This window comes from Ziziphus jujuba, chromosome 10 (genome assembly GCF_031755915.1).
Source record: "Ziziphus jujuba cultivar Dongzao chromosome 10, ASM3175591v1".
Taxonomy (NCBI): domain Eukaryota; kingdom Viridiplantae; phylum Streptophyta; class Magnoliopsida; order Rosales; family Rhamnaceae; genus Ziziphus; species Ziziphus jujuba.
The window spans coordinates 25566524-25592170 of record NC_083388.1 but is presented as its reverse complement, the minus strand read 5'-3'; the positions used below and the strand labels follow the sequence as shown (position 1 = coordinate 25592170).

The 25647-nt window shown below is 36.0% G+C and overlaps 4 protein-coding genes and 1 pseudogene across 7 annotated transcripts; 1 reads left to right on the top strand and 4 right to left on the bottom strand.

Moving 5' to 3' along the window:
- Positions 1 to 529: 529 nt before the first annotated feature.
- Positions 530 to 4172, bottom strand: LOC107412360 (uncharacterized). The gene is made up of 11 exons (XM_016020122.4): positions 3695 to 4172; positions 3293 to 3380; positions 2735 to 2826; positions 2479 to 2597; positions 2234 to 2349; positions 2034 to 2161; positions 1839 to 1925; positions 1680 to 1740; positions 1519 to 1559; positions 1313 to 1433; positions 530 to 857 (listed from the first exon to the last, which is right to left on the bottom strand). Exons 1-11 carry the CDS (start codon positions 4048 to 4050, stop codon positions 798 to 800), a joined length of 1269 nt encoding a protein of 422 aa, XP_015875608.1. The 5' UTR covers positions 4051 to 4172; the 3' UTR covers positions 530 to 797.
- A 3328-nt stretch (positions 4173 to 7500) lies between these two features.
- Positions 7501 to 13312, top strand: LOC107412370 (uncharacterized). 4 transcript variants are annotated; one of them, XM_016020137.4, is made up of 7 exons: positions 7501 to 7821; positions 9052 to 9367; positions 9614 to 10417; positions 10659 to 10711; positions 10787 to 11133; positions 11241 to 11554; positions 11815 to 13312. In XM_016020137.4, exons 2-7 carry the CDS (start codon positions 9182 to 9184, stop codon positions 13108 to 13110), a joined length of 3000 nt encoding a protein of 999 aa, XP_015875623.3. In that variant the 5' UTR covers positions 7501 to 7821; positions 9052 to 9181; the 3' UTR covers positions 13111 to 13312. The 4 variants fall into 4 exon arrangements, with proteins under 4 accessions (XP_015875623.3, XP_015875624.3, XP_015875622.3 ...); XM_016020138.4 differs by having other exon boundaries at positions 11238 to 11554; positions 11863 to 13312; XM_016020136.4 differs by having other exon boundaries at positions 7502 to 7821; positions 11238 to 11554.
- Positions 13313 to 13496: 184 nt separating this feature from the next.
- On the bottom strand, positions 13497 to 15852 carry LOC107412371 (wall-associated receptor kinase-like 1). Its single transcript, XM_016020140.4, has 2 exons — positions 14910 to 15852; positions 13497 to 14801 (listed from the first exon to the last, which is right to left on the bottom strand). Exons 1-2 carry the CDS (start codon positions 15754 to 15756, stop codon positions 13621 to 13623), a joined length of 2028 nt encoding a protein of 675 aa, XP_015875626.3. The 5' UTR covers positions 15757 to 15852; the 3' UTR covers positions 13497 to 13620.
- Positions 15853 to 16363: 511 nt separating this feature from the next.
- Positions 16364 to 19706, bottom strand: LOC107412361 (wall-associated receptor kinase-like 22). The gene is made up of 2 exons (XM_016020123.4): positions 18284 to 19706; positions 16364 to 18190 (listed from the first exon to the last, which is right to left on the bottom strand). The coding sequence occupies exons 1-2, from the start codon at positions 19134 to 19136 to the stop codon at positions 17013 to 17015; spliced, it is 2031 nt and encodes a 676-aa protein (XP_015875609.2). The 5' UTR covers positions 19137 to 19706; the 3' UTR covers positions 16364 to 17012.
- A 276-nt stretch (positions 19707 to 19982) lies between these two features.
- LOC107412356 (wall-associated receptor kinase-like 1) lies at positions 19983 to 22408 on the bottom strand (annotated as a pseudogene).
- Between the last annotated feature and the right edge of the window lie 3239 nt (positions 22409 to 25647).

Below are 25647 nucleotides of genomic sequence, written 5' to 3'. Positions count from 1 at the left end.
TTTTTACGAATAAAAAAAAATGATATTTATTTTTACTATTCTTTAATTATTTCTTTTCTTTCTTTTTTTTTTTTTTTTCCCCATTTTGTTACCTATAAAAATAATGATTATCTTTATCAGGGAAATATATAGCATACAAAGTGAGAAACTGGTAGTACAATTCGACATAAATCTTTCACACAAAAAAAAAAAAAAAAGACATAAAATTCCTTCGTCTTTGTTTCTCAATTTAATTTTCCTTAGAAGATTGGTGGGAATAGAGCCCAAACCCAAAAAGACCTTCATCCTCCGGTTCATATGTGACACAACCCACATCATCATCATCATCAATCGATTAAATTTACCATTTAACCAAAGAAATAAATTCAATTCACCAAAAAAATAATCAATTAAATATAAAACGGGTGAGAAGTACATGATAAAAGTAAGAACAATTCAGTCAAAGTTTGAGAATTAATCCCTGGCATCCTTCACAGCCAACACAAAAAAAAAAAAAAAAAAAAAAAAAAAGAAGCACCAATGCAATCCCTACAGTGCAAAATTTGTCTCACATTCCTTTTTCTAAAAAAGACAAAAACAAAAAACCCACAAAAATATAAGAGAGTATTTGTCCCCAAGAATGTCAAGAAGTCATTTGCTGTTCACATGATATATGTAGGGTTATCCCAGCCAGGCACTAAACTGCACTTTATACAGCAGGCAGTCATACATTACAACACTCGGCCAGTAAACAAAAATGTTCCCTAAGAATGGTTTTGTTTGATTGTCAACAAAAGAAAAAAACGCTTCTTGTTGCCTCATTTGTACCAACCAGCAAGGAAGTATCTCAACACAAAACAAAAGAAGCATGCAATAGCCTGTTGAAAACAGATTAACAAAATGAGAAACATATTTAAAAATTGTGAAATTGAAAGGACACAAAGTATCTCCATCATCGTTTGGCATGACAGAAGTGACAGCCTAAATAATTAATTGAAACCACTGAAAAATAAAAAATACCCAACAGCATGACACCCACTAAGAGATCAATACCACCAGAATGGTTCTTGAATTCTTTCAATTCATTTGAGAACAAGAAGTGCCATGTCAAATAATTAGCAATATCATCTAACTACTAGGCTGGTCAACCATAAGGTATGGCTCCAAAGAGTCCCAAAAAAATTGCCTCAGCTAACAAATCTAAGTTAAAGACTTGCACCAACTATTACGGATCAGCTATACTGATTCTTTTATGGGCCAGACACATGACCCAACTGGTCTTGAACTGCTCCTAGCATGTACTTTACACAAATGAAATTAACATAATAATTACCTGGAAAACAAGAAGATAGATGCAAAGCGACTTCTCCGACAGCCTGCCCAATTGTCTCAGGAAAAAGTTAACAAGTGTTCCATCATTTGTCCCAGTCAGCAGCCCAGTTTGAGGATCAAACCTGAATGTCAAAGACATGCAAGTTGTGTTAATAAATTATACACCAAAACTAAAGAAAACCTTTACTGAAAAAAGCACAGGGCTACCGAGGCAGACGATGTCGTGGACATGGGACAATTCCAGCAAGCTGACAAAATATAACAGCAAATTAGATGCCTCACATGACAACCATTTTCCAATAGTTATATCTTCAAAGGAGACAGAAAAATGAGAGGGAAAGAGAGACAGAGAGGAGATTAATTCAAACCTGAGGGAGTGATAAGAGGAAGTTCAAAACTTGAGGTGCAAAGAAAATCAGGAGTGTTTCACTGTAACAAAATTGTAAAAGAAGAAAAAATTCATGATCAAGCAAGGAAAAACTTAAAGTTCAGAAAGACAGAGAAATATGAAAGATCAGGGTACATACCTAAAATGGCCTAAAATGCCGATTACAGCCATGGTCATCCCAGCAAAGTATGTGTATGTATCTCCCACAAAAACTGAAGAAGGATACCTAAAATAATCATGAGAGCATAAAATATTATGTATATCTCTACCTGCATGAAGAAAAGGGCACAGGCATAAGCAATTCAATAGATGATAAATTGATACAGCATCTCACCAGTTGTAGGAGAATAAAGCCAAGGAGGTGGCTAGTAGGGGCTGAACTAGATAAATGGAGAATGCATGTGCTTGCTTGTGTTCAGAATCTGAAGATGCTCCAATTTGCATGATATTGTGTATCAAAATCTGCAAATTAGCAATATGTGACACACTAAAGCAGTATGATATTGCATCTCTTTTCTAGGTCGTTATGCTTACAGCAGATGAGATGACAATTGTCTGTCCAACTTCAAGACCATTTAAACCAGCGTGAATATTGATTGAGTTTGTGCAAAAGACTGCCAAAAGCCCCATGTATAGTTTGTATATCCATCCTTTGACAACAAAAGTTGTTTTGTAAGTAGCAATGGAAAGAAATCAAATCCAACCATTTCAAAAAGTTTATAATAAAAGATTGTTCCTTTCCTATATTCATCTCCAATTCTCTATGATAAGCATTATACCTAAATCCAGAATATCTAGACCAACATATGGAACAAGAGGCTTTGGTATAATGATAGTCGTATGTCCAGCATAGGCCATCAGCAGAGGAAGAGCCGCAAATGATGGCAATAGTAGTTTCCTGCTCTTTACAATTACAAGAAGAGAAGAATTCTATCAAATATTAATTTGGAAATCCATGCATATGGATAAACCCGTGTAAAAAATTAACCATCTAAAATGAAATATGAGATACTAGAATGATAAATGGATACTCACACTCTCCAAGGTACATCGAGGACATCATCAACAAAGCCAAGCAATAACATGAAACAAATGGATGCTAGTGCTGCATTGTACTCAACAAGCCACTGCATGATTCAAAAAATATTGAACACTTTAGTCTTCCACCATTAAGGATTATAGTCACAACTACAAAAAACATAAAACTGGAAATCATGGAACCAAGGAACCAAAAGAATAGGTCCATCTTATCTATTGGGAAAAGAAGAGGAAAGTTTCCCTATCATCATCTTTAACAAGTTATTGTTATACATATGGTGTTATAGTTATATCCTTACAAAGGAGTTTCTATGATTGGTTTTCGAAATGTTTCTCCTCAAACCTTTTTTGTTGTCATATTTTTCTTCTCTCAGAAGTATGTATGTGTTTCTTTCTCAATTAATATGTATATGTTTCTTTCTCAGTTGACTTTCATGGGAAATTAAATATGAATAATAATAAACAAGCACAATGAACAATTTTCAACTTAGCAAATTATCCATTTTGGCTACTTTTTGACACAGTAAACTGTGAGGAATGAAAGATATTACTTACATTAGAATCTGCAGTAAAATTGAAATACTGAAATAAGATTGCCACAACCAAGAAGACAATTCCAACCACAATACCCAATGACTCTGGCCTGAAAAAACGCAATTCAAGTGGTCACACTAAGTAAGATAAATAAATCAGGTACAAAAGTTTAGGATCAGCACACGTTTGACTTAAAATGAAGGGGGGGAAAGGTTAACAGCTATTACGCAATCCATTTTCCAAAAAAACCAAAAAACACAAAGCAAAATACTTACATGAGCATGAAAAAGAACATTTGAATTAAATTATAAAGAAGCGTAAACTTCCACAAATCCATTGAAAAAATGTTAAAAAAATATCATGTTCACAGGTATGGAAAATGAAACCAAATTAGATTGATCAAAAACCAAGTTAAAGACTCACACTTTAATGGTGCCTTGAGGAGTTCCCTTCTTATTGATATCATAGCCAAAGAGGTTGCGCCTCAGAACGTATCTGGAAGCCACAGGGATCATCTTGACAGTGATGAAGAACCCAGCAAGACTAAGTCCGGCATTAATCAGAATCGATCTCCTAATCTCTTGCTCGATCTCGTAATGGCGGAACAGCAAATAGAAATAAGGGAGTGAGAAGAAGAGTGTGAGCTTGAGGATTACACCCAATTTCGGTGGTGCGATTGGTGAATCAGTCGAAGCTTGTTCTTGTGATTTGGGCCGTGCGTTCTCTTTCGGCTGTGGTTCACTTGAAGTGTTTGCTGAAGCTCTCTTGCGAGCTGCCATGGCGGACTCTACTCTCTCTCTCTCTCTCTCTCTCTCTCGCGACAACTTTTTTCTGTCTCTCTCTCTAAAACCTCAAATTTCTCTCTCACACTCGTATCTCAGACATAAACCTCAGCGTTTTGTATCCGGCAAACTGAGACGATGGCCGTTGAATACGACTTTTCTCAAATCGTCGTCATAAAGACCAACCAGATTTTGCCAAGTACGCAAAATGGGTCGGGTCTTGTGGATTTCTTCCACGTCATTACTAGTTGGCCCATAGATGATTGGACCAAGTATTTTATAATGGGCCTCAAGCCACATTGCTTCTGACTGATCCATACTACTGTCTCCGTCCATGTAATGGAGAAAAACTGACTTAGAATGATGGTATTACTAGGTTACTCAAGCTGAATTTTTATTTTTATTTTTTTTTTTGGGGCTAAACTCCTTATTGAGAGTGTATAAAAGCAACTGACTAACCATAAAACCCACCTATCTAGTCCAACTTATTTCATCAGTTATTTTATAGTAATTAATTTGGATTAATTTCAAAAAATCAAAATCGGTAATCAATTTGATTTGGATCGATTCAAAAGAATTTGGAAAAAAAATTAGAACAGATGAAATTAATCAAATCAAATCAAATCAATTAATTAATTTTATTAATTAAAAATTAATTGATTAAAATATTTTATAGTTAAGGCATTTTTGTAAAAGGGTAAATTACATCAATTATTTTTTAGCTATAAATATTAATTTTTTTTATCAAAATTTTAGTAATCAATTATATAAAAGTTTTTTAATATTATTAAATTGATATTGTTTTATATATATAAATAAATAAATTATTTAAAAATTATCAAATCATAGATATCATAATTTTGATAAAAAAATTTAATTACTCTAAATTTATCCATTATTTGTACTTTTCTTTTCTTTTTCCATTAATAATCATCCAAATAAACAATTATTATAAATATTTCTTTTCCTTTCCTTTCCTTTCCCCATTAAATTATCCTTTTTTTTTTTTTTCCCTTTCCACCCTCCAATCTAAAACAAAGTGTTAAGCTAGCGAGTTTCGGAGTTGAAGTGGCATTTGGAGGCTGAAAACCATTCCTCGAGTGAAATACTTTTGCTGGTTTAGGGTTAAAGGTAGATTGCTCACTAATCAAAGGAGATTTGATAAAGGGATAAGTAGTTCTTCTAGTTGTTCTATTTGTGGAAATTAGAGTGAATACTTACTTCATGCTTTATGAGATTGCCACGAAGCTTGTGGAACTAGGTTTTTTTTTTTTCTTAAAGTGCTTGATAGAGATCCTAGTTTTTTTTTTTCTTTATTATTGGGATGATTGGTTAAAGGTTAATTTGAAGCATAAAAAGAAGATTGCAGTGAAGTTTAGTTTTTTGAACATCTTTTGGACCGCTATTTTTGCTACTTGTTGTTGGTTTATTTGGAAATTGTGATGCAAGTCCATTTTAAAATGATTATTTTTGCTGGCTTAGGAATTCGAGGGATGTGGTTCAGAATTATGTGTTGTATGAAGCAGGCTATTGAGAGTCTCACAGTGGTTAATGTTAAGTCTCGTTGTTGGCTTAGGTGAGAGTGTCTTGCTGCTGATAGGATGACACTTAATACTAATTGTAGTTTTCGAGACTATGATGGTAAGGTTGATGTTGGTGAGGTTCTTTGATACATTAATGGCAGTTGGCTTTCTAACTATTTTGTTAATCTTGGAAAATCTAGTTGTACTTTTACTGAGCTTTGGGAAGCTTATTATGGTTTGAAACTGGTATAGATTTGAAGTTAAGTAAAGTTGCTTGGAATTGGATTCCTCTGCCATGCTCTTCTGGATTATGAAGGGCATTCAACTTTCTCATCCTTGCTATGGGCTTGTCCTCAATTGCAAATATTTGCTTACTAAGAATTGAGGTTTTACTATCCATTATGATCATCAAGAATGTAATTTTGTTGTGGATGGTTTAACTAATCTTAATCATAGTTTGGATTTTGGGTTTCATTTGTTTGTAATAGCTTTTAAAGGGTTGATCATTTAGTCACTTTGGATCCTATGGGAAGGTCTTCTTCCCGAATTTCATTTGTTTGTAATAGATTCTAAAGGAGTTAATCATTTAGTCACTTTGGATAGTATGAGATGATCTTCTTCCCGTTTATGGTGGTGCAGGCAATTTGTTTCTTTTGTTTGTAATTAAAAAAAAAAAAAAAAAGGGTGGGAATGAAGCCAAATTAGAAAAATAGATAAAAATGATCAACCCAAAAAACTATGTAATAATATATAATACAAAAACATTTAATAATACATTGGAAAAAAAAAATTTCTAAAAATTTGTATAAACATAAATGTGTATGATTTAGAAAAACGTAAACTCAATTTGTAGCCATCGCATCTCTTTTCACACACTTTGCAAGCCCCCATTCATTTTTAGATGAAAAACAAATGAAGAAGTCCAAGCTTTTTTAGTATTAAATGTCCATTATCATTTATATCTTAAAAATTGCATTGGAAAATGATAATTTCTCAAGTATTGATAATATATGAAAATTTTAAAATACAACCATTATATAAATAATATGATACCACAAATCATTAAATATACTATAACACACATAGAATTGACATATCTTATTTTATTACTATATGATATTGCATATGGTTATAAATTATTGAATTATATAAATGCATATAACTGTAAATTGTTCAATCAAGTTACACATAATAATTTTTTTTTTTTGGCTGAAAAGTTACACATAATAATTAAAAGTAACACAAACCACATTGATATAACTATTATTTCAAGCCCAAAAAAAATAAAAATAAATGATATAACTATTACGCATGATATTTCTTGTGGCTTACCAGTTTGCCTACATCGCTTATTACATAATTGGTAATTACAACCTTGTTATCCAAAATTTGAATCTCGCGCACAATGGAGTTGACTTAAATATGGGACCCAACGGTTAGATGACGTGGCAGCAATCATAGAAGGTGTCTGACGAGCGAATACATTAAAAGCATGACACCGTTGTTTTATATGTCTGCGGAAGCTCCCACAGAAACAGTCAACCAAGTTGGCGCGTGTAGTCGAATCGGTTCTGCTATTTTATCAGATTCTTGGGACCCGCATACATTCTAACGTCCTGCATATTTATATGCTAAAAACATACGCGCGCAGACGCGAGTAGAATAAATTGTTTTATTCTTTTCAGGTCGTGGCAGGAAGAGAGTAGAATAGTCGAAAAGTCGAAAGTGGGACCACGATGCGAAATTGAAAATCTAGCGCTAGATGTTCCCACGAATATTTCACACGTGTAAGATCAACTCACGTGCGTGGCAGATGGTAGACAAGACAGAGATGGGAGGGTAGCAGAGGTGGGCCCCCCAATATATAAAAAAGAAAAACAATAATGGAATTTACAATGCATAATAAATAAATTAAATTAAATTAAAATAATAAAGAAGTTGGAATGTGGAAGCGATGTTTGGAATAATAGAAATCGGAAATGGATTGATTGTTTAGTGTTTATATGAAGAAATCGTTAATTGCTAAAAACGCTCGGTCGCTCGCTCTTGATTAAATGCTATCTGAAAATATTAATTTTAAAATTTATTATTTAATTAAATATGAATTAAATAAAAGGAACACTCGCATTTTCGCTCTCTCTTTTTTCTCAGTATCTTGGCTTTCTCAAGAGGGAAGTGTTCCGCCGGAGGAGAATCTCCTGCTCCATCGTCTATCTACGGGTTTGATCGTTCTCCATTTTCTTTGGTATGCTGTTTGTTTTTATCACTATTTTCCATTCGAGCTTTCACTAAGTCTTCAGTCATGTTTTTATTTTTTTTTATTTAAAAAAAAGAAAAAGAAAGTAGTTCTTGTATATTTGTGAAAAAAGAAAGTAGTTCTTGTACTGTATATATGTGAGTTTTGTTTGTATTGTTTCTCTGTTTTTGTTGTTGTTTGTGATTATGCAATTACTGGGTTGCTGAGGAAATGAAGATTGAATTTGAAGGTAGTGGTAGAAAAAATAAGAAAAGAAATAAGCAAAAACGAAACCCAAATAAGAGATGCTTATGGGTCTTTTATAGATGAAATAGGAAAGGGAAAAAAAGCTTGATTCTTTGCAACCAAATGGAGCATTTGGGTGTTTATACTGATAACTATAATGTGAGATTATGTACCCAAAACTGGAGAGGAATGGGCAGCCCTTTTTTTTTTTTTTCCCCCAAAGTTTGGCAAATAAGTAGGAGGCGAGGAAGAGTGGAAAAGTGTTAAGATGTTTGCATAAAGCAAGAAGAGATAGAGTATCAAATTATGATCTTTCTGCTTCCAATGTGTTTAAGCCAAATCATGTCAGTCACTGACAGCTGAATTTGAAACGATCATCTAAAAAGTTAAAACTCGTCAATGGAGGCTGAGTAATGTGCATGGCGTTTATGAGTTGCTGCTTTTGCTTATCATAGGAGTCATAATGCAAGCATGCTTTACATAAAACTACATACAAATGCCACTAATAGATGTCGTTTCTTTAAATTGTATGAGCTTGAAGTTGAACAATTAAGGAAGATTGTGTCGTTTGGGAATGGGTGTACATGCTTTTTATATGTTTAGCTAGGTTTGTCATGTTCCAAATCAATGGACTTGGAAAAAATGTAGGAATTTTCAAGTGCCTCTTCTCTATCTCTGTCTTCATCAATAGATTATATGGAAATTTTATGCGGAGCAGGTTTCTTTTGAAGTATGTAATTACTGGTATATTATTACTCATGACTTTTAAGAGGATGTAGGAAGAAGGTGATCCTAGTAACTAGTCATGACCTACAGACATGCTTACATGTTGCTTTTCTGATGCTTCTGAATGTGATAAATGAATGTTTCTACTTTTTTTTTTTTTTTTTTTTTTTTCTTCCCTGATAATTTTGGTATTGATCTTTTATTTTTCCTGTATTAAGATGATTATGCCAATTATTTGATTAATGGAAATATTTTATGTCTCTGCAGGTTATATCGGCAGATAATATGATGCTTTGTTTGATTTTTCATTCAAGAAGAGTGAAATCATTTGATTTTTTCAATTCTAATTTCTAAAAAGTTGAAAAATCCTAGTTTGGATTGCTTCTCCAGAGCTTAAATGTTTGGCAACAAGGTTTTTATAACATACAAGCGAAAGCGGCTGGCAGGAAATGGTATTTCCCAAGGTGATGGGTGCTATAAATCACTCTCTATGGATTCAAATGAGGCTTCTTTAACCAATCCACACTTACGCGAAGAATTGATTGATATGCACATGGCAGACAATCAGAAAGAGAATTCTACAGTAAGATCTCTCTGGCTTAAGTGTTTAGATCAGTCTTATTTAGAGAAAAAGAAAAAGAAAACCCACCTCTTTTTGCTGTTATAACTATTGTTGACAGAAAGGCAATTAACTAATTAAATAACACCTACTTTAAAAATGAAATGCAAAATTTCTTTTCTTTTTTCCCATATGTGTCACATCACTTTTTATAAATGTCTAATCATGTGGTATATGCTGTCCTCTCCTACTACTTCCTCTTTTGCAAAGCATATTTCTCGAGGGAGAAGGTTATGTTGCAGACGTATCAAGCAACAAGATCCTTCGGCATCTCAGTCAATACGAAAATCAAGCAGACTTAAGGCAAAGCTACACAAAGAAGGATCTGATATTAGACAAATGACAATTAATTCTCATAAATTTCTAATGAGCAGTTCTCTTGGGGATATATCAGAAAGGGAAAAAGATGGACTGTCTTCTACAGATAATTTGTTGGAGAACAAGTCAATATTGATTATTCCAAATGCTAATGTTGACTCTTCAGGCAATGATGATTGTTCCATAGGTAAATTGGTTTCTTCCTCAGCGGGAATTGCTACTAATATGACCACGGATAATGTCGGGCTAAAATCATCATCTTTTGAACAAAGAAGCATATTAGAATGCGATGATATCTCATCTAGGTCAAAAACATCAAGCTTAGAGAAAACTGAATTACTGGTTGAAGATAAGTTCAAAATTTTATGTAGTGATTCAGTTAGAGAAACAAAGTTGACATTTCCTTTGGTCACAAGTTTACATAGTGATTCTGCTGAGGAAATCAAGTTGAAATGTCCTTTAATTACTTTCAGTCGACGATGTAGAAAAAGAAAGGTTATGGATGTGGCTGATTCACAAAGAAAATTGCTGCTCGGAAATAATTCATTAGATACCCAACAGAGTATTTCTCCATGTGGTAAGACATCGTCATGTGCAGCAATGCATAAAAGCTGCTCTGTAGATCATGCAACAGATTTAAATCCAGTAGAGAAGGTTCAAGATACAAGCCTGATGTTTCATCAAGTTAAAAATGAAGTATGTTTTCTTTACCTAGTAAAAGGCTTCTTGGTTTGTTGTATATTTATAAAGAAATATTGCCATTATGTGTTATATAGAGATCATTTAAAATCACTTCTTAGGCTATATTGCCGGCTAATAGTGGAAAAGTGGAAATGTAAAAGGTTGTATTATAGGCTTTTATTTATGTGCACTCTAAAGATGATATTCAATTTCTCTGAATAATTGCTAATCACCAGTTTTGTTGATGTTGAGACAGAAAACAGATGGTGAATCTATTGCTGATGCTGGACCTGTTCGGGAGCCTAAAATGTATGTTAACATAAATTTAACAACTAAAAGCTTAATATTATGATTTGTAATTACCTTGAAATTCATCTTAAACAGTGTGATTATTGAGGGAGAACAACCGTGTGATGGGAATACTGTTTCTGATGATGTCTTACATGTAGCTGAACAAGTCCTTGACCCGAGTGCTTCTGTAGTGGCTGATGTCCAGGAAGATCTACCTATGGATTCTTTAGAAATCTCTTTAAATAGTGCTACTGCTATAAAAGGCTCCTCTGCTGAATATGCAATTGCTGGTGAACAACCAGAAAAAAGCCATGCATGTGTTGGACAGGAATCTCACCATGCTTGTGTTGGACAGGAATCTCAGGCTATCTCAAGTGATGGCGTCAAGGCTACAATAGAAGGATCAGTTCCATTTGTCGATCTGTCGGTTGCTTCTACTGGTATGAGTTCTATAATTTGACATGTGCTTAAAGCAGTGGCTTCGACGGTTCACAATTTGTTTTACCATAATATCTATCTAACTTGTTAAATGGAATTCTTGTAGTAGATTCAAGGGGTACTCAGGCCTGTAAAGTTGACTTGGATTTAAATTCCCAAAACCTTTCTGTTCAAGCTGGGTCAGAAACTCCTTGGGACTCAATGGAACCTATTAGCAGAAGTCATTCCACTTGTTCCCATGAACTGTCTCATCCAGAAATATTGGATGTTAGAAATGAGCGTAAAGGGAAGTCTATTTCAACCCACCCGTCACAGTTAGAAAGAGATGCAAGTGCATTTGTGGAAGAAGCTAGCGTCAATGGTAATGATAAAGAAAAAGCTTCTCTTTCCATGGACTTCATGTCGGAAAAGAAGTGCCTGCAGGTATGCGGTATCATATCCTAAAAACTCTTATCTTGTTTGATGTCCCTTTATGCTACATTTTTATTTTTTTATTTTTTTTATTTTTTTTATTTCCCCTTCTTTTTGGTCCTCCCTTTGCAATACCTGCTTGTACCATTTTGGTTTTTGTAATTCTTTTTTTTGTGTGGAATTCTGTTATTTTACTATTGTGAAGATAATGCAGCTGTCATTTGTGTAATGATCTTTTTTTTTTTTTTTAATTATTTTGGAATTGTTCCCAGCTATTCTCAGATGAAATGACAAATGACAGTTTACAATTTGTAATGAAGCAACCAGAGGTGACTGCTTTTACAGTTTTGGAAGAAAGAAAAACTCATCAGTTGGGCAATGAAAATGACAAGCTCAAACAAGGGTCTCCACCGCATTTAGACCTGTCCTTGCCAACAAAGCCTAAACTGACAAGATTTGCCTCCAATGATTGCCCCACTAGATTTCCCTTGAACTCTTTCTGCCAAACTAGAGAATGTTTCCATGATGCAGTGCCTCAAGCTTCGTCAAGCCAATTGTCATCATTTACAAGACAAAAGCTGATGCTTGACAGCATTTTAAACCGAGGAAGAGTTCTGAATGAAAGAGAAAGCTTTCAAGACAGGTTCAAGCCTTACATTAATGCATGGACAGAAGAAGAGTTAGATTTTTTATGGATTGGTGTCAGAAGACATGGAAGGGACAACTGGGATGCTATGCTGAGGGACCCAAAATTGCACTTTTCATCTTGGAGGGTGCCAAGAGACCTGGCTGAGCGTTGGGAAGAGGAACAATCTAGACTTTTGAAGGGAACATTTGCCCTGCAGTATTATTCAAAAGCACAAGGTATGTCTTTGGACCTTGACAGGAGCTCCTTGGGTCTGAAGTCGGGAAGTTGGAGGGAGAACATGATGGATGAAACTCAACTTTCACTTGGAGATGTATATGCTCATAGAGGAGGTAAGATCTCACGGAGGTCGCGTAAAAAATCTTCTTATGGCTGGAACAGTGGAGCTGAATATCTTCAGGGGCCCATTGGTTATCCATGTAGAAATCCTTCTATTGATAATCAAGTTGGAAAATATGAAAGGGAGCCATTTAACTATTTAAGTAGCAAGATTGCACCTCAAAATAATCCTTTAGCAACTGATGGTCCTGCAACCGTAATGGCAGCAAAGGGCAATTTGCCTCATTGGCTCAGAGAAGCAGTGTTTACTTCTGCATGGCAAGCTGGGCCAAATCTGCAATCAGCGGTTTCCTCCATCCCTCATTCACAAACATTATATCCTGGCTATCCCTATTTAGACCCTTTTGATTTACACCATGGACCAAGAAATGAAATGCACCATGCATTTGGTGGTTTGAGTGCAGAGGATACACATCCATCTGGTAGAGCTTATCGTTACAACAACTCATTGAGAATGAGACATGGAAAAGCTGAACTGCAAAAGGCTTCTTCAACAGCTGGTAAGCTAGATGATGTGATCGTTATAAACAGTGATGCATCTTCGGAAGAGACTATATCTGATGATCATAGTGGTAGGCCTTAGAAGCAGCTTTCTTAGGTAGAACTCTTCTAGATTGTCAGACTTGTAGAGAGGTGTTATATTTATATCATGTAAAATTTTGTAGTCAACAATTTGTGAATACGGAGAATGATTTGTACTTGATACTATGATTTATGAGTCAATTTGGTTGAAGTTCGGAATGAACTACTAAAACCATTGAATGTGTATGAGATCAGAGTTTCCACTGCTGTTTGTTTGGCTCATGTTGTTAGGGATGGGTTGGAGTAGGGTGAATCAGAGGTTTGTGTCTTTCATGTCAATGCTCATGTTCTTAAACTGAGTATTCACTGATAAGTCAAGAGTATTCTATGCTTTTTCTATGATTGCATATGGGTGATGAGCAAAGAAACCCATTAAGGGTCTGCTCATATACATAATCAAGTTGGATTTATTTTTCATAAAGAACAAAAGAACATGCAGTTACCTCTAAAATAATACATGGTTGAAAAAAATAAATGACAAAAATGGAGAAACTTCCTGAACAATGCTTCTCTAAAACGACACAGATTCCATCTCCAAGGAAGAGGAAATGCTTTGCTCTATTGGTTCTTCACTTGTATGAAAAGTAGCATACATATCCGGCACCTTCTTATCCCTTAATAACTCTGGCTCCTGCTCAATTTGAAGGCTACTTTGGGTCTTATACAGTCCTTCTAACTCAACTGATACTTGTTTCATTGTAGGCCTCTTCTTCCCATTCAACCTCAAACAATTCATTACCAGCTCGGCTATAACCTGAAGATCCTCCTTTCCGGCATCTCTGGCCACCTGAGGATCTAAAATCTGAAAAAGTTGGTTCTCCTTTGTGAATGAAATGAAAGTTGCAACCAGATTATTCCCTTTATCTTTAGCATAAGAATATGGAGTTTCTCCAGTTAGGATTTCTGTAAGTGTAACTCCAAAGCTATAGACATCACTTTTATCTGTGAATTGGCTTGACTGGAAGTACTCTGGATCCATGTATCCAAAAGTTCCCTGTACTGCTGTTGTCAAGTGAGTCTTATCATCTGGGACTAATCTTGAAGTCCCAAAGTCGGACACTTTTGCATTATATTTATCATCTAGTAGAATGTTAGAAGATTTGATGTCTCGATGAAAGATGGGAATTGAAGCTGCAGAATGCATGTATGTTAAAGCTCCAGCAACATCACAAGCAATTCTCAATCTGTTTTCCCAGGAAAGTGATGACTCAGGCTCTTGCTTGCGTATATGATGAGAGAGAGTTCCATTTGAAATGAATTCATATACTAGCAATGGAGCTTCAGTCTCTAAACAAAAACCTAGTAACTTCACAATGTTTCGATGATTAATCTGCGACAGAATGACAACTTCGTTGATGAACTGCTCAATCTGTTTCCGATCTATTGCTCTTGACCTTTTAACAGCAACTATAGTACCATCAGTTAACATTCCTTTATAGACTGTGCCACAGCCTCCCTGACCAATAAACCGACTCTGGTTATAATTGTCTGTAGCTCTTTGCAGCTCTTCTGCTGTAAATAGTTTTGCCCTCTCATTGTTTCCAATAGATGCTAATTTTTCTTGCAGCAAGAAACCGCCGTTTTGCTTGAAGAACTCCTCCTTGCGGATTCTTATTCTCCTTTCCTTAATCCATTTATACAACTTGTAACCCGAAAGGAACAGACACAAGAACACAATCCCAATTCCAACACCTGCAAACACAAAACTCGTTGAATAATCTGGTAAAATTTGTATCCTTGAATTTGCTCTAAATGAAATAAGCTTGAAACTTGAGAGAGAGAGAGAGAGAGAGAGAGTACCTAACACCATAACCAACTTGGTTGGAAAGCTTTTATTACTAGATCTGCAGTTCCCATCTGCAAGATAGCCTTTGGTACATTTGCAGAAGAACAACTCGGGATATACGGAGCAGCTCTCTCTTTTTAATGGAACCAAAATTGGGGTAGAGGCAAAGATACTGCTGTTTGGAGACAACATATTTGCCTCCAATATGCTCTGTCCATCTACCCCAAATCTCTTTCCAATGGATGTCACCCCTACATCATCCTGGTCTGGCGTATATGTCAATAGGGAAGCCACTCCACTGTTTGTCTGATTTTCAGTTGGACAGGCACATCTCACCGGAACTGTCAACTCCGCTCCCACTGGAATTTCCTCAGGGTCATAGTAGTTCTGACTTATCATTGCTTGGCATGTAGTCAAGCCTTGGTAAGTTTCTGTAGCCGTTCTATAATATGTATCTGATTTCTTAACCGTGTAAGGAGCGTAGTGCTGGTAGATATTGCCAGAGCATGTACAAGAAACCGGCACTAGTATCGATTTATTGGCAGGAATCTTGTCAGCTGATGAAGAGATGTTATTGAGAGAAGCAATTTCAGAGGCTTCAGAGCCAAGAAGCTGGCCAATGGTAAGAGCGGTGTCATAAGGTGTTCGGGATCTGAAGAAGACAAAGGACATGCAGGACTTCACATGGCCTATGTCGCAGAGGTACCCTTTCGAGGTTGAAGCGTTATCAGAGCAGTTGAACAAAGTCTGGTTATTAATATATGCTTGTTGAGAATATGATGATTGATGAAATAGAGATAGATACAAGAAGACATGAAGGGTGAAAGATGAAAACAGGTCTTCCATGGTTTTGAGCTCCATTAAATTTCTAACCAGATTTTTCACATGAGCTTTGGCTGTATTTAAAAAACAAAGAGATTAGACTTTTTTTTTTTTTTTTTCTTAACCCTTATGCTTATGATCTTATCTTCAACTTTTCGTTGTCACCATGGGGTAAGTTTTTCTTGCACAGAATAACTTGCACTATTAACTTTTTCTTGGTCTTGAATTTGGGTCGGTTGTACTATTTTGGTCAAATTTGCTCAAATCACGGAATCTTTTCGTGTTTAATCTGCTAAATCATATTAAACAAACATATTCTCACAAAGAAGAACCAACATATTAAGCTTGACAGTTGGTGATAAATCCTAGTTCTAACGTCAAATTAAAACAGTGTCATATGCCTAAATAAATTAAATCTATAAAAAACTATTGATCTAACATATCATATGTATATATATGAGACATATTTTAGAATGTGAATTGTATTTTTAAATTATATACTAAACACATTTTATGAAAAGAAAAAAAAAATATTGATAACTTTTCCCGAACCTTGAAAATATTTTCACAATTTTCCATGTCCAACAAAATTCTAGGAAAATTGACCTTTTTTACTTTTTCTTTATCTTCTTGTACTGCACCTCTTGAGCTTGTTTCCGCCGTCTAACTTGCTGTACTACAATAATTGATCAAAGGAACCCTTAATTGATATCTGAAATTGACAGAGATTATAAAAATTGACAGAGTTTAATTTATGTGCATTTGAGATCCTTTAGGTATTATTTACCCAAAATAAAAAAGTAAAAAATAGGTAAATAAATAAAAAAGAAGACCCTTTAGGTATTATTCTCCATGGTAATCATGGGAGCGTTTAAAGAAAATTTTTTCTGGATTTGCAGTACAATTTCCATTTGAATATTTGTTCCTATATGGAACCAAAATAGGATAGAAGAGTTAGATAATGCTGTTCTTTGCCAACATATTTGTCTCTAGTACACTCTCTATGCTAATAAGAACTTAAGGTATTTAACACAAGCCTCTCTTCATATGTTGATTCAAGCATTGTGTGATTTACTCCCACTTTTTTTAGTATTTTATGCTTCTTATGTTATTGCAAATGACTAATGAGTATAGGCATCCATTAAGGGTCTGCATAGGCAGTGATTTCAAAAAAATAAGATTACATTTTTTTCTTTATAAAGAAGAACAAAATAGCACGTAATTTTTTTCTATGACATGGCATACTTGTAAGAAATAAACACTAGGAAAGAGAAGCTTCCCGTATAAAGCTTCTTTTAAACAGAACCAGATTCCATTACCAAGGAGAAACTGATGCTTTGCTCCATAGATTCGTCTATGGCATCAAAAGTAGCATGCATATTCAATGCCTTATCCTTCAGTAACTCTGGCTCATGTTCGATTTGCAAACACCTCTGGCTCTTGCAAAGTACTTCTAATTCCACTGATACTTGTTTCATTGTAGGCCTCTTCCTGCCATTCAATTTCAAACATCTCACTGCCAGCTCTGCAATAGCCTGAATATCCTCCTTCGTAGCATCTCTAGCCACCTGAGGATCTAAAAGCTGAAAATGTTGGTTCTCCTTTGTCAATGAAATGAATGATGCAACCAGGTTATTCCCTTCATCTTTAGCATAAGAATATGGGGTTTTCCCGGTTAGGAGTTCAATAAGTGTAACTCCAAAGCTATAGACATCACTTTTATCTGTGAACTGGCTTGATTGTAAGTATTCTGGATCCATATATCCCAAAGTTCCCTGTACTGCTGTTGTCAAGTGAGTTTTGTCATCTGGGACTGATCTTGAAGTCCCAAAGTCGGACACTTTTGCATTGTACTTATCATCTAGTAGTATGTTGGAAGATTTGATGTCTCGGTGAAAGATGGGAATTGAAGCTGCAGAATGCATGTATGCTAAAGCACGGGCAACATCACAAGCAATTCTTAATCTATTTTCCCATGAAAGAGATGATTCAGGGTCTTTCTTGCAAATATGTTCTGAAAGTGTTCCATTAGAAATGAATTCATATACTAGCAATGGAGCTTCAGTCTCTAAACAAAAACCCAGTAACTTCACAATGTTTCGATGATTAATCTGCGACAGAATGACAATTTCATTGATGAATTGGTCAATCTGATTTCTATCTATTGCTTTTGACATTTTAACAGCAACAATGCTACCATCGGGTAACATTCCCTTATAAACTCTGCCATAACCTCCCTGGCCAATAAACCGACTCTGATTATAGCTATCCGTTGCTCTTTGCAGCTCTTCTGCAGTGAAAATTTTTGCTTTCTGACTGCTTCCGTCATATGCCAATTTTTCTTGCAGCAGGAATCCACCATTTTGCTTGAACAATGCCTTCTTGCGTATTTTGATTTGCCTTGTGTTTAACCACTTATAAAATTTGTAACCCAAAAGGAACAGACACAGAAACACAATCCCAATGCCAACACCTGCAAACACAAGACTTGAAAATTTACTGACATGAATTTGGAATTATTTATATTCTGAGAAATAAATTTGAAAGAGAGATATAGATATAGTACCTAATGAAGCAACCAATTTGACTGGAAAACTTTTATCATTAGCTCTGCAATTCCCATCCGGAAGATAACTATTGGGACATTTGCAGAAGAACAACTCAGGATATATGGAACAGCTCTCTCCTTTCAGTGGAACCAAAATAGGGGTAAAGAGGTAGATAGTGCTGTTTTGAGACAACATATTTGCCTCCAATATGCTCTGCTGGTTTACCCCAAACTTCTCTCCAATAGATGTAACCCCCTTGACATCATCCTTGTATATTGTATATGTTAGAAGGGAAGACACTCCATTTGCTGTTTGTTTTTCAGTAGGACAGGCACATCTCACTGGAACCATCAACTCTGATCCAACCGGAATATCATCAGGATCGTAGTAGTTCTGATCTATCAGTGCTTGGCATGTGGTCAGGCCTTGGTAAGTTTTGTTAGCTGTCCCAAAATAAGTTTCTGAACTTTTAACAGTGAAAGGAGTAAAGTGCTGGAAGATATTTCCTGAGCATGTACAAGAAACGGGTACCAAGATCAACTTTTCCATAGGAATCTTGTCAGTCAAGGAAGACATATGGTTGAGGGAAGCAATTTCAGATGCTTCAGAGCCAAATAGATGGCCAATGGTGATGGCGGTGTCATAAGGTGTTCGGGACCTGAAAGAGACGAAGGACATGCAGGAGTTGATATGGCCAATACCACAGAGGTACCCTTTTGAGGTTGCAGCATTATCATCGCAGTTGAAGAAAGTCTCGTTGCTTATGTATTCTTGTTGGCAGAATGATGAATGATGAAATAGGGATAGATACAATAAAACATGCAGTATATATTTAAAGGATGAAAACAGATTCATGATTTTGAGTCCCATCTTAAAACATATTATCAATGACAATTCGTAGTGGGAATTGGTTCTTATTTTGAACTTTTTCTTTCATTTTATTTGTGGGTAAAGTTTTTGTTGGGTCTGCATCAAAGTCAAAGCAAGCCGTGAGGAAATAGCATATGAGCATCCATTGTTGACTTACAAAGGATAACTGCAATTCACATGTAAACTTGAGGAAAAGTCCTCTCATGACCAACACTTTGAAAATTCACTGTAGCCGTCAGCAGTATGTGGTCAAATTAGTTCAAATGCCGGCATCACTCAAACACATGGTAAATTAACACTTTCTCATAACCAATTTGCAAATCATGGTTGTGAATGCAGATAAATGAATTGTTTTTATTACCATGTTTTCAGAGTCAATTAGGTCAAAGTTGGGAATGAAACTACTAAAGTCATATTTATGTATGATATCAGAGTTTCATAGCTGACCGCTTTGGCTCATTTTGTGAGAGGTGGGTTAGAGGCACTTTTGCAAGCAAAATATTGATGTTCTTAATGTTAAGTTGTTAGAGCATCTTTAAGAGACTTTTTATTTCTTTTATGTTTCTCATTTTAAAGAACTAAGCTCTTAAAACATGCTCCAATCTACTTTTCATTTTAACTTTTTTAAAATAAAGAGAGGGTTTGGCTCTCCAAATGTAAAGAGCCAAATCCATTTTCTATATTAAATATTATATAATTTAATTTAATGTTGGAATAAATTCCCAAATCACTTTCATGTTTTAATTACTAATGTTTATTTTTTTTTTCTATCTTTTAATTATCAATAATTTAGAGGAAATTCAAGTAAAGAATGAGGGAAACAAACATGACATTAAATGATAAAAATAAAGAGCATTATATAAATTGGATTGTTTGAAGACTTTAAAATCCTACTCTTTATGTGAAAAGGTGTTCTTTATCATTCAGAAAGTGCTCTTTATTTTAAAGAGCTCCTTTGGAGATGCTACGATAAGAACATTAACACAAGCCTCTCTTCACGCATGGATTCAAGCATTATGTGATGAGAAAAGGTAAAGATTTTATAGGAAAAGTAGAGTACATTTATTTTTAATTTAGAAAGAAGCATAACATAACATATAGTTATTTGTATAGCATAACATACCAGAAAGAAATAAATGTTAGGAACGTGGAGCATCCTGTATGAAGCTAATTTGAACCGACCCAGATTCCATTTCCGAGGAGAAATCAGTGCTTTGGTCTATAGGTTCTTCAATGGAATCAAAAGTAGGAAGCATATGCAATTCATTATCCCCTGACACCTGAGAATCGTTTATATGCAGACATCTTTGGCTCTTACACAGTCCTTCTAGCTCCATTGTTACCTGTTTCATTGTAGGCCTCTTCTTCCCATTCAACCTCAAGCTCCGCAACAGCCTGAATATCCTCCTCCTCTGCATCTGTGGTCACATGAGGATCTAAAATCTGAGAAAGTTGATTCTCCTTTGTCAATGAAATGAAAGTGGCAACCAGGTTGTTCCCTTCATGTTTTGCATAAGAATATGGGTTTTGTCCAGTTAGGATTTCTGCAAGTGTAACTCCAAAGCTATAGACATCGCTTTTGTCTGTGAATTGGCTTGACTGGAAGTATTCTGGATCCATGTAACCTAAAGTTCCCTGTACTGCTGTTGTCAAGTGAGTTTTTTCATCTGGGACTGATCTTGAAGTCCCAAAGTCAGACACTTTAGCATTGTACTTATCATCTAGTAGTATGTTGGAAGATTTGATATCTCGGTGAAAGATGGGAATTGAAGCTGCAGAATGCATGTATGCTAAAGCTCCAGCAACATCACAAGCAATTCTTAATCTGTTTTCCCATGAAAGTGATGATTCAGGGTCTTGCTTGCGGATATGGTCAGAGAGAGTTCCATTTGAAATGAATTCATATATCAGCAAGGGAGCTTCAGTCTCCAAACAAAAACCGAGTAAGCTGACAATGTTTCGATGATTAATCTGCGACAGAATGACAGTTTCATTGATGAATTGCTCAATCTGATTTTTCTCTATAGCTTTTGACTTTTTAACAGCAACTATGGTACCATCAGGTAGCATTCCTTTATAAACTGAGCCAAACCCTCCCTGACCAAGAAACCGACTCTGGTTGTAGTTGTCTGTTGCTCTTTGCAGCTCTTCAGCAGTAAACAATTTTGCTTTCTCATTGCTTCCATTAGATGCTAATTTTTCTTGTAGCAAGAAGCCACCATTTTGCTTGAATAATTCCTCCTTGCGTTTATTAATTCTCCTTTTGTTTACCCATTTATACAAAACGTAACTCGAAATGAACAGACACAATAGTCCAATTCCAATGGCAACACCTGCAAAACAACGCTAACACTCATATGGTTTGGATTTGGAATATCTAAGTTCTGAGAAATAAATTTGAAAGATATATATATATATATATATATATATATATAGTACCCAATAAAACAACCAATTTGGCTGGAAACCCTTTGTCATTAGAACTGCATTTCCCATCTGCCAGATGGCCATTGGAACACTTGCAGAAGAAAAGGTCAGGATCCATAGAAGCATCTCTCTTTTTTAAGTGGAACCAAAATTGGAGTAAAGTTATAGATAGGGCTGTTTTGAGACAACATATTTGCGTACAGTATGCTCTGTCTGTCTACCCCAAACCTCTCTCCAATAGATGTAACTCCGGTGTCATTGTATATGGTATATGTCAAGAGGGAAGTTACCCCACTGGCTGCTTGTTTTTCACTTGGACAGGCACATCTTACCGGAACAATGAACTCCGTTTCAGTCGGAATTTGGTCGGGGTTATAGTTATTCTGACCTGCCACTGCTTGACATGTGGTCAGGCTTTGGAAATCTATATGAGCCACTCCCGAATAATTCTGCCCAGGTAGAAATTTGTAAGGAGTGAAGTGCTGGAAGATATTGCCTGAGCATGTACAAGAAACCGGTACTAGAATCAACTGGTCGGCTGGAATCTTTTCGGAAGTCGAAGAGATGTGGTTGAGGGAAGAAATTTCAGATGCATCAGAGCCAAGCAGAGTGCCAATGGAGTCGGCAGTGTTATAAGGTGCTCGGGATCTGTAGGATACAAAGGACATGCAGGAATTGAGATGGCCCATACCACAGAAGTACCCTTTTGTGGAAGCAGCGTTATCATTGCAGTCGAAGTAAGTTTCGTTACTAAGGTATGTTTGTTGGCAGAATGATGAGTAATGAAATAGGGATAGATGCAAGAACACATACTACAGTACTACGAAGGATGAAAATAGCTCCATGCTTCTCAGTTCCATCTCACTTCTCAAAACATATATCTATTATATTATTCTTTGCCTACAAAGTACTGATATATTAGAAGGCACCGTTTTTTGTTTTTATCTTTTTTCAGTTGTTTTCCAACGCCTCATGGGTCATGATCATGAGTAAAGAAGAGGAAAGTTTGAAAATTCTATGCTTGCCAGCCCGGTGATTTGGTCTATGTAGGTGGGTCAAGAGGAAGTACATACTTTGTTCATGAGAGACGTGGCAACGTGAGATTGGTTAAAAGTACAATAATAACTGTTTTTTTCCTGCTTGCCACATCCAGTTGTGATGAGAAGCACTGCTCAAGTTTTTTTATTAGCATCCATTGCTGACTAACAGACAACTGCAACACATGATCTTCAGAAAAGATCTTCTCATTTCATTCTTTGAAAATTCACTGTTAAGGAGCCGCCGCCTGCGGAGAAACTCTTTGGTCGAAAGTACATGGAAAGATCATGGAATTTTCTTTGGTCAAAATTACATGTAAAGTTCACAGAAACTTCATAATCTGTGAATTGTACGTCGTAAAGATTGTATTTATGGTAATTTCTGGTTGGGGTTAATCCAAGGTTTAATGTTTACCGTCGACTATATTTCCTAGCATGATCTATGAGTGAGTAAGGACCCAAAAGTTAACTTGGCAGCATTTCAAGATTGAAAGTGAGGTATAGATATAGTAACTAATGAATTTGACTGGAAACTTTTATCATTAGCACTGCAATTCCCATCAGGAAGATAACCAATGGGACATTTGCAGAAGAACAGCTCAGGATATATGGAGCAGCTCTCTCTTTTCAGTGGAACCAAAATAGGGGTAAAGAGATAGATACTGCTGTTTTGAGACAACATGTTTGCCTCCAATATGCTCCGCTGGTCTACCCCAAACTTCTCTGCAATAGATGTAACCACATCATCCTTATATATGGTATATGTTAGAAGAGAAGACACGCCAGTTGCTGTTTGTTTTTCAGTAGGACAGGTGTTAGAATACCAGCAAACTACTCTCCCCTGGTTCACGTGCTTACTTCACAACCAGCCATGGACAGGTTGTCTGCAATCTCCTTCATCGTTGTGTAGTAATCGGTCATTGAGAGCCTCTCCTTTTTGGTGGATTGAAGTTGTTGTTTCAGTTGCATTATTCTTGCTCGGGAGTGACTTCCGTATAACTTGCTTATTGAATTCCACAGCTGTAAACAAGTATCAGATTTGGTAAACTGAATAAGAACTTCCCTGAATATAGATGAACGGATCCACCCAAGCAAAGCTTGGTCTAGTCTTCGCCAGAGTTGGTAATCAGGATTGGGAATTAATTTTGAACTCCCTCCTTGTTCTTTTGGTGTTTCGGTTATGAACTCTTGAGGAGTTCGAATGGTTCCTGTCACAAAACCTTCCATATTGCTTCCAATGATAGCTGGTAAAATTTGAGATTTCCAAAGTAGATAATTGTCCTTCTCAAGTTTAAAAGGAAGAGTGTAGTTTGGTAAGGTAACAGTACTCAATTGAGGGATTTCTGAAGAAGAGAAAGGAGTAATTGCCATGACGTTTGGCAGAGGCTCTGATACCATGAAAGAACGAGTACTGATTTAGTAAACAGGTCACAAGATGTTTATTGATGTACAGATATTTATACAAGTTCCTACCAGGTTCAAAAGAATAGGATAAAACTAATAATAACAGCTGTAAAGAAAGATAATGACATATGCAGAGATAAAGATATATATAGCTAAGGTTAGACATGACAAAAAACAACACTAGGATAATCTTCAGCGGCACGTGAACTCTGAATGGTGGTTAACTGAGCCTTAGCACTTCAGCAGCACGTGAACCAGGGGAGAGTGGTTTGCTGGTATTCTAACAACAGGCACATCTCACGGGAACCATCAACACTGATCCCACCGGAATATCCTCAGGATCATAGTAGTTCTGATCTATCAGTACTTGACATGTGGTCAGGCCTTGGTAATTTTCATTAGCTGTCCCAAATTAAGTTTCTGAACTTTTAACAGTGGAAGGAGTAAAGTGCTGGAAGATATTTCCTGAGTATGTACAAGAAACAGATACCAATATCAACTTGTCTGTAGGAATCTTGTCAGCCAAGGAAGAGATATGGTTGAGGGAAGCAATTTCAGACGCTTCAGAGCCAAGTAGATGGCCAATGGTGATGGCGATGTGATATGTTGTTCGGGGCCTGAAAGAGGCGAAGGACATGCAGGAGTTGATATGGCCAATACCACAGAGGCATCCTTTTGAGGTTGCTGCATTATCATCGCAGTTAAAGAAAGTCTCATTGCTTATGTATTCTGAATGATGAATGATGAAATAGGGATAGATACAATAACACATGCAATATATATGTAAAGGATGAAAACATATTCATGATTTTGAGTTCCATCATAAAACATATACTTATTATCAATGACAATTCATAGTGGGAATTGGTTGTTATTTTGATCTTTTTCTTTCATTTTATTTGTGGGTAAAGTTTTCGTTGGGTCCATATCAAAGTAAAAGGGAGCCGCGAGGAAATAGTATATGAGCATCCATTGTTGAATTACAAAAGATGACTGCAATGCACATGCAACCTTGAGGAAATGTCCTCTCATGACCAACACTTTGAAAATTCACTGTAGCCGTCAGCAGTGTCAATTTGGTTCAAATGACCGCATCAATCAAACACCTGCTAACTTAATTGTAACACTCCGTCTCGAACCATGTCGGAATTTTTGCACGTTGACCGAGGTGACTGTTGACTGTTGACTTTGACCGTTGACCAAAGGGGTCAAAAGTTGACTTTTTGATCCGGATGGAATTCTAGGTTGACTGAGGTACCGTTACGAAGTACATGTTGGCACGAGTTTGTAGACTAGTAGCACGTTGAAAACGGAGCTACGGTTTGAAAGTTATGGGCAAAACAAGTTGAGGTCTAAACTGTCCAAGGGGTGCCGAAATTGACTTTTTATTTATGGGAAAATGAGCTTTGACTCATGTATGGTTGTAAAGTACTCGTCAATACGAGTTCACAGACTAGCGGCACGCTTAAAACGGACATCAGGTTAAAAAGTTATGGACGCGTGAAGTTTGTCGGATACCATAATAATTTAATGTTTTTGAGTCGATGAACAGTGAAATGCCACGTGTCGTCACCTGATTGGTCCACGTGGATAAACAGTGTCACCACTGTGGCTTTTATTTGACAAAAATCTCGGGGAAGAGA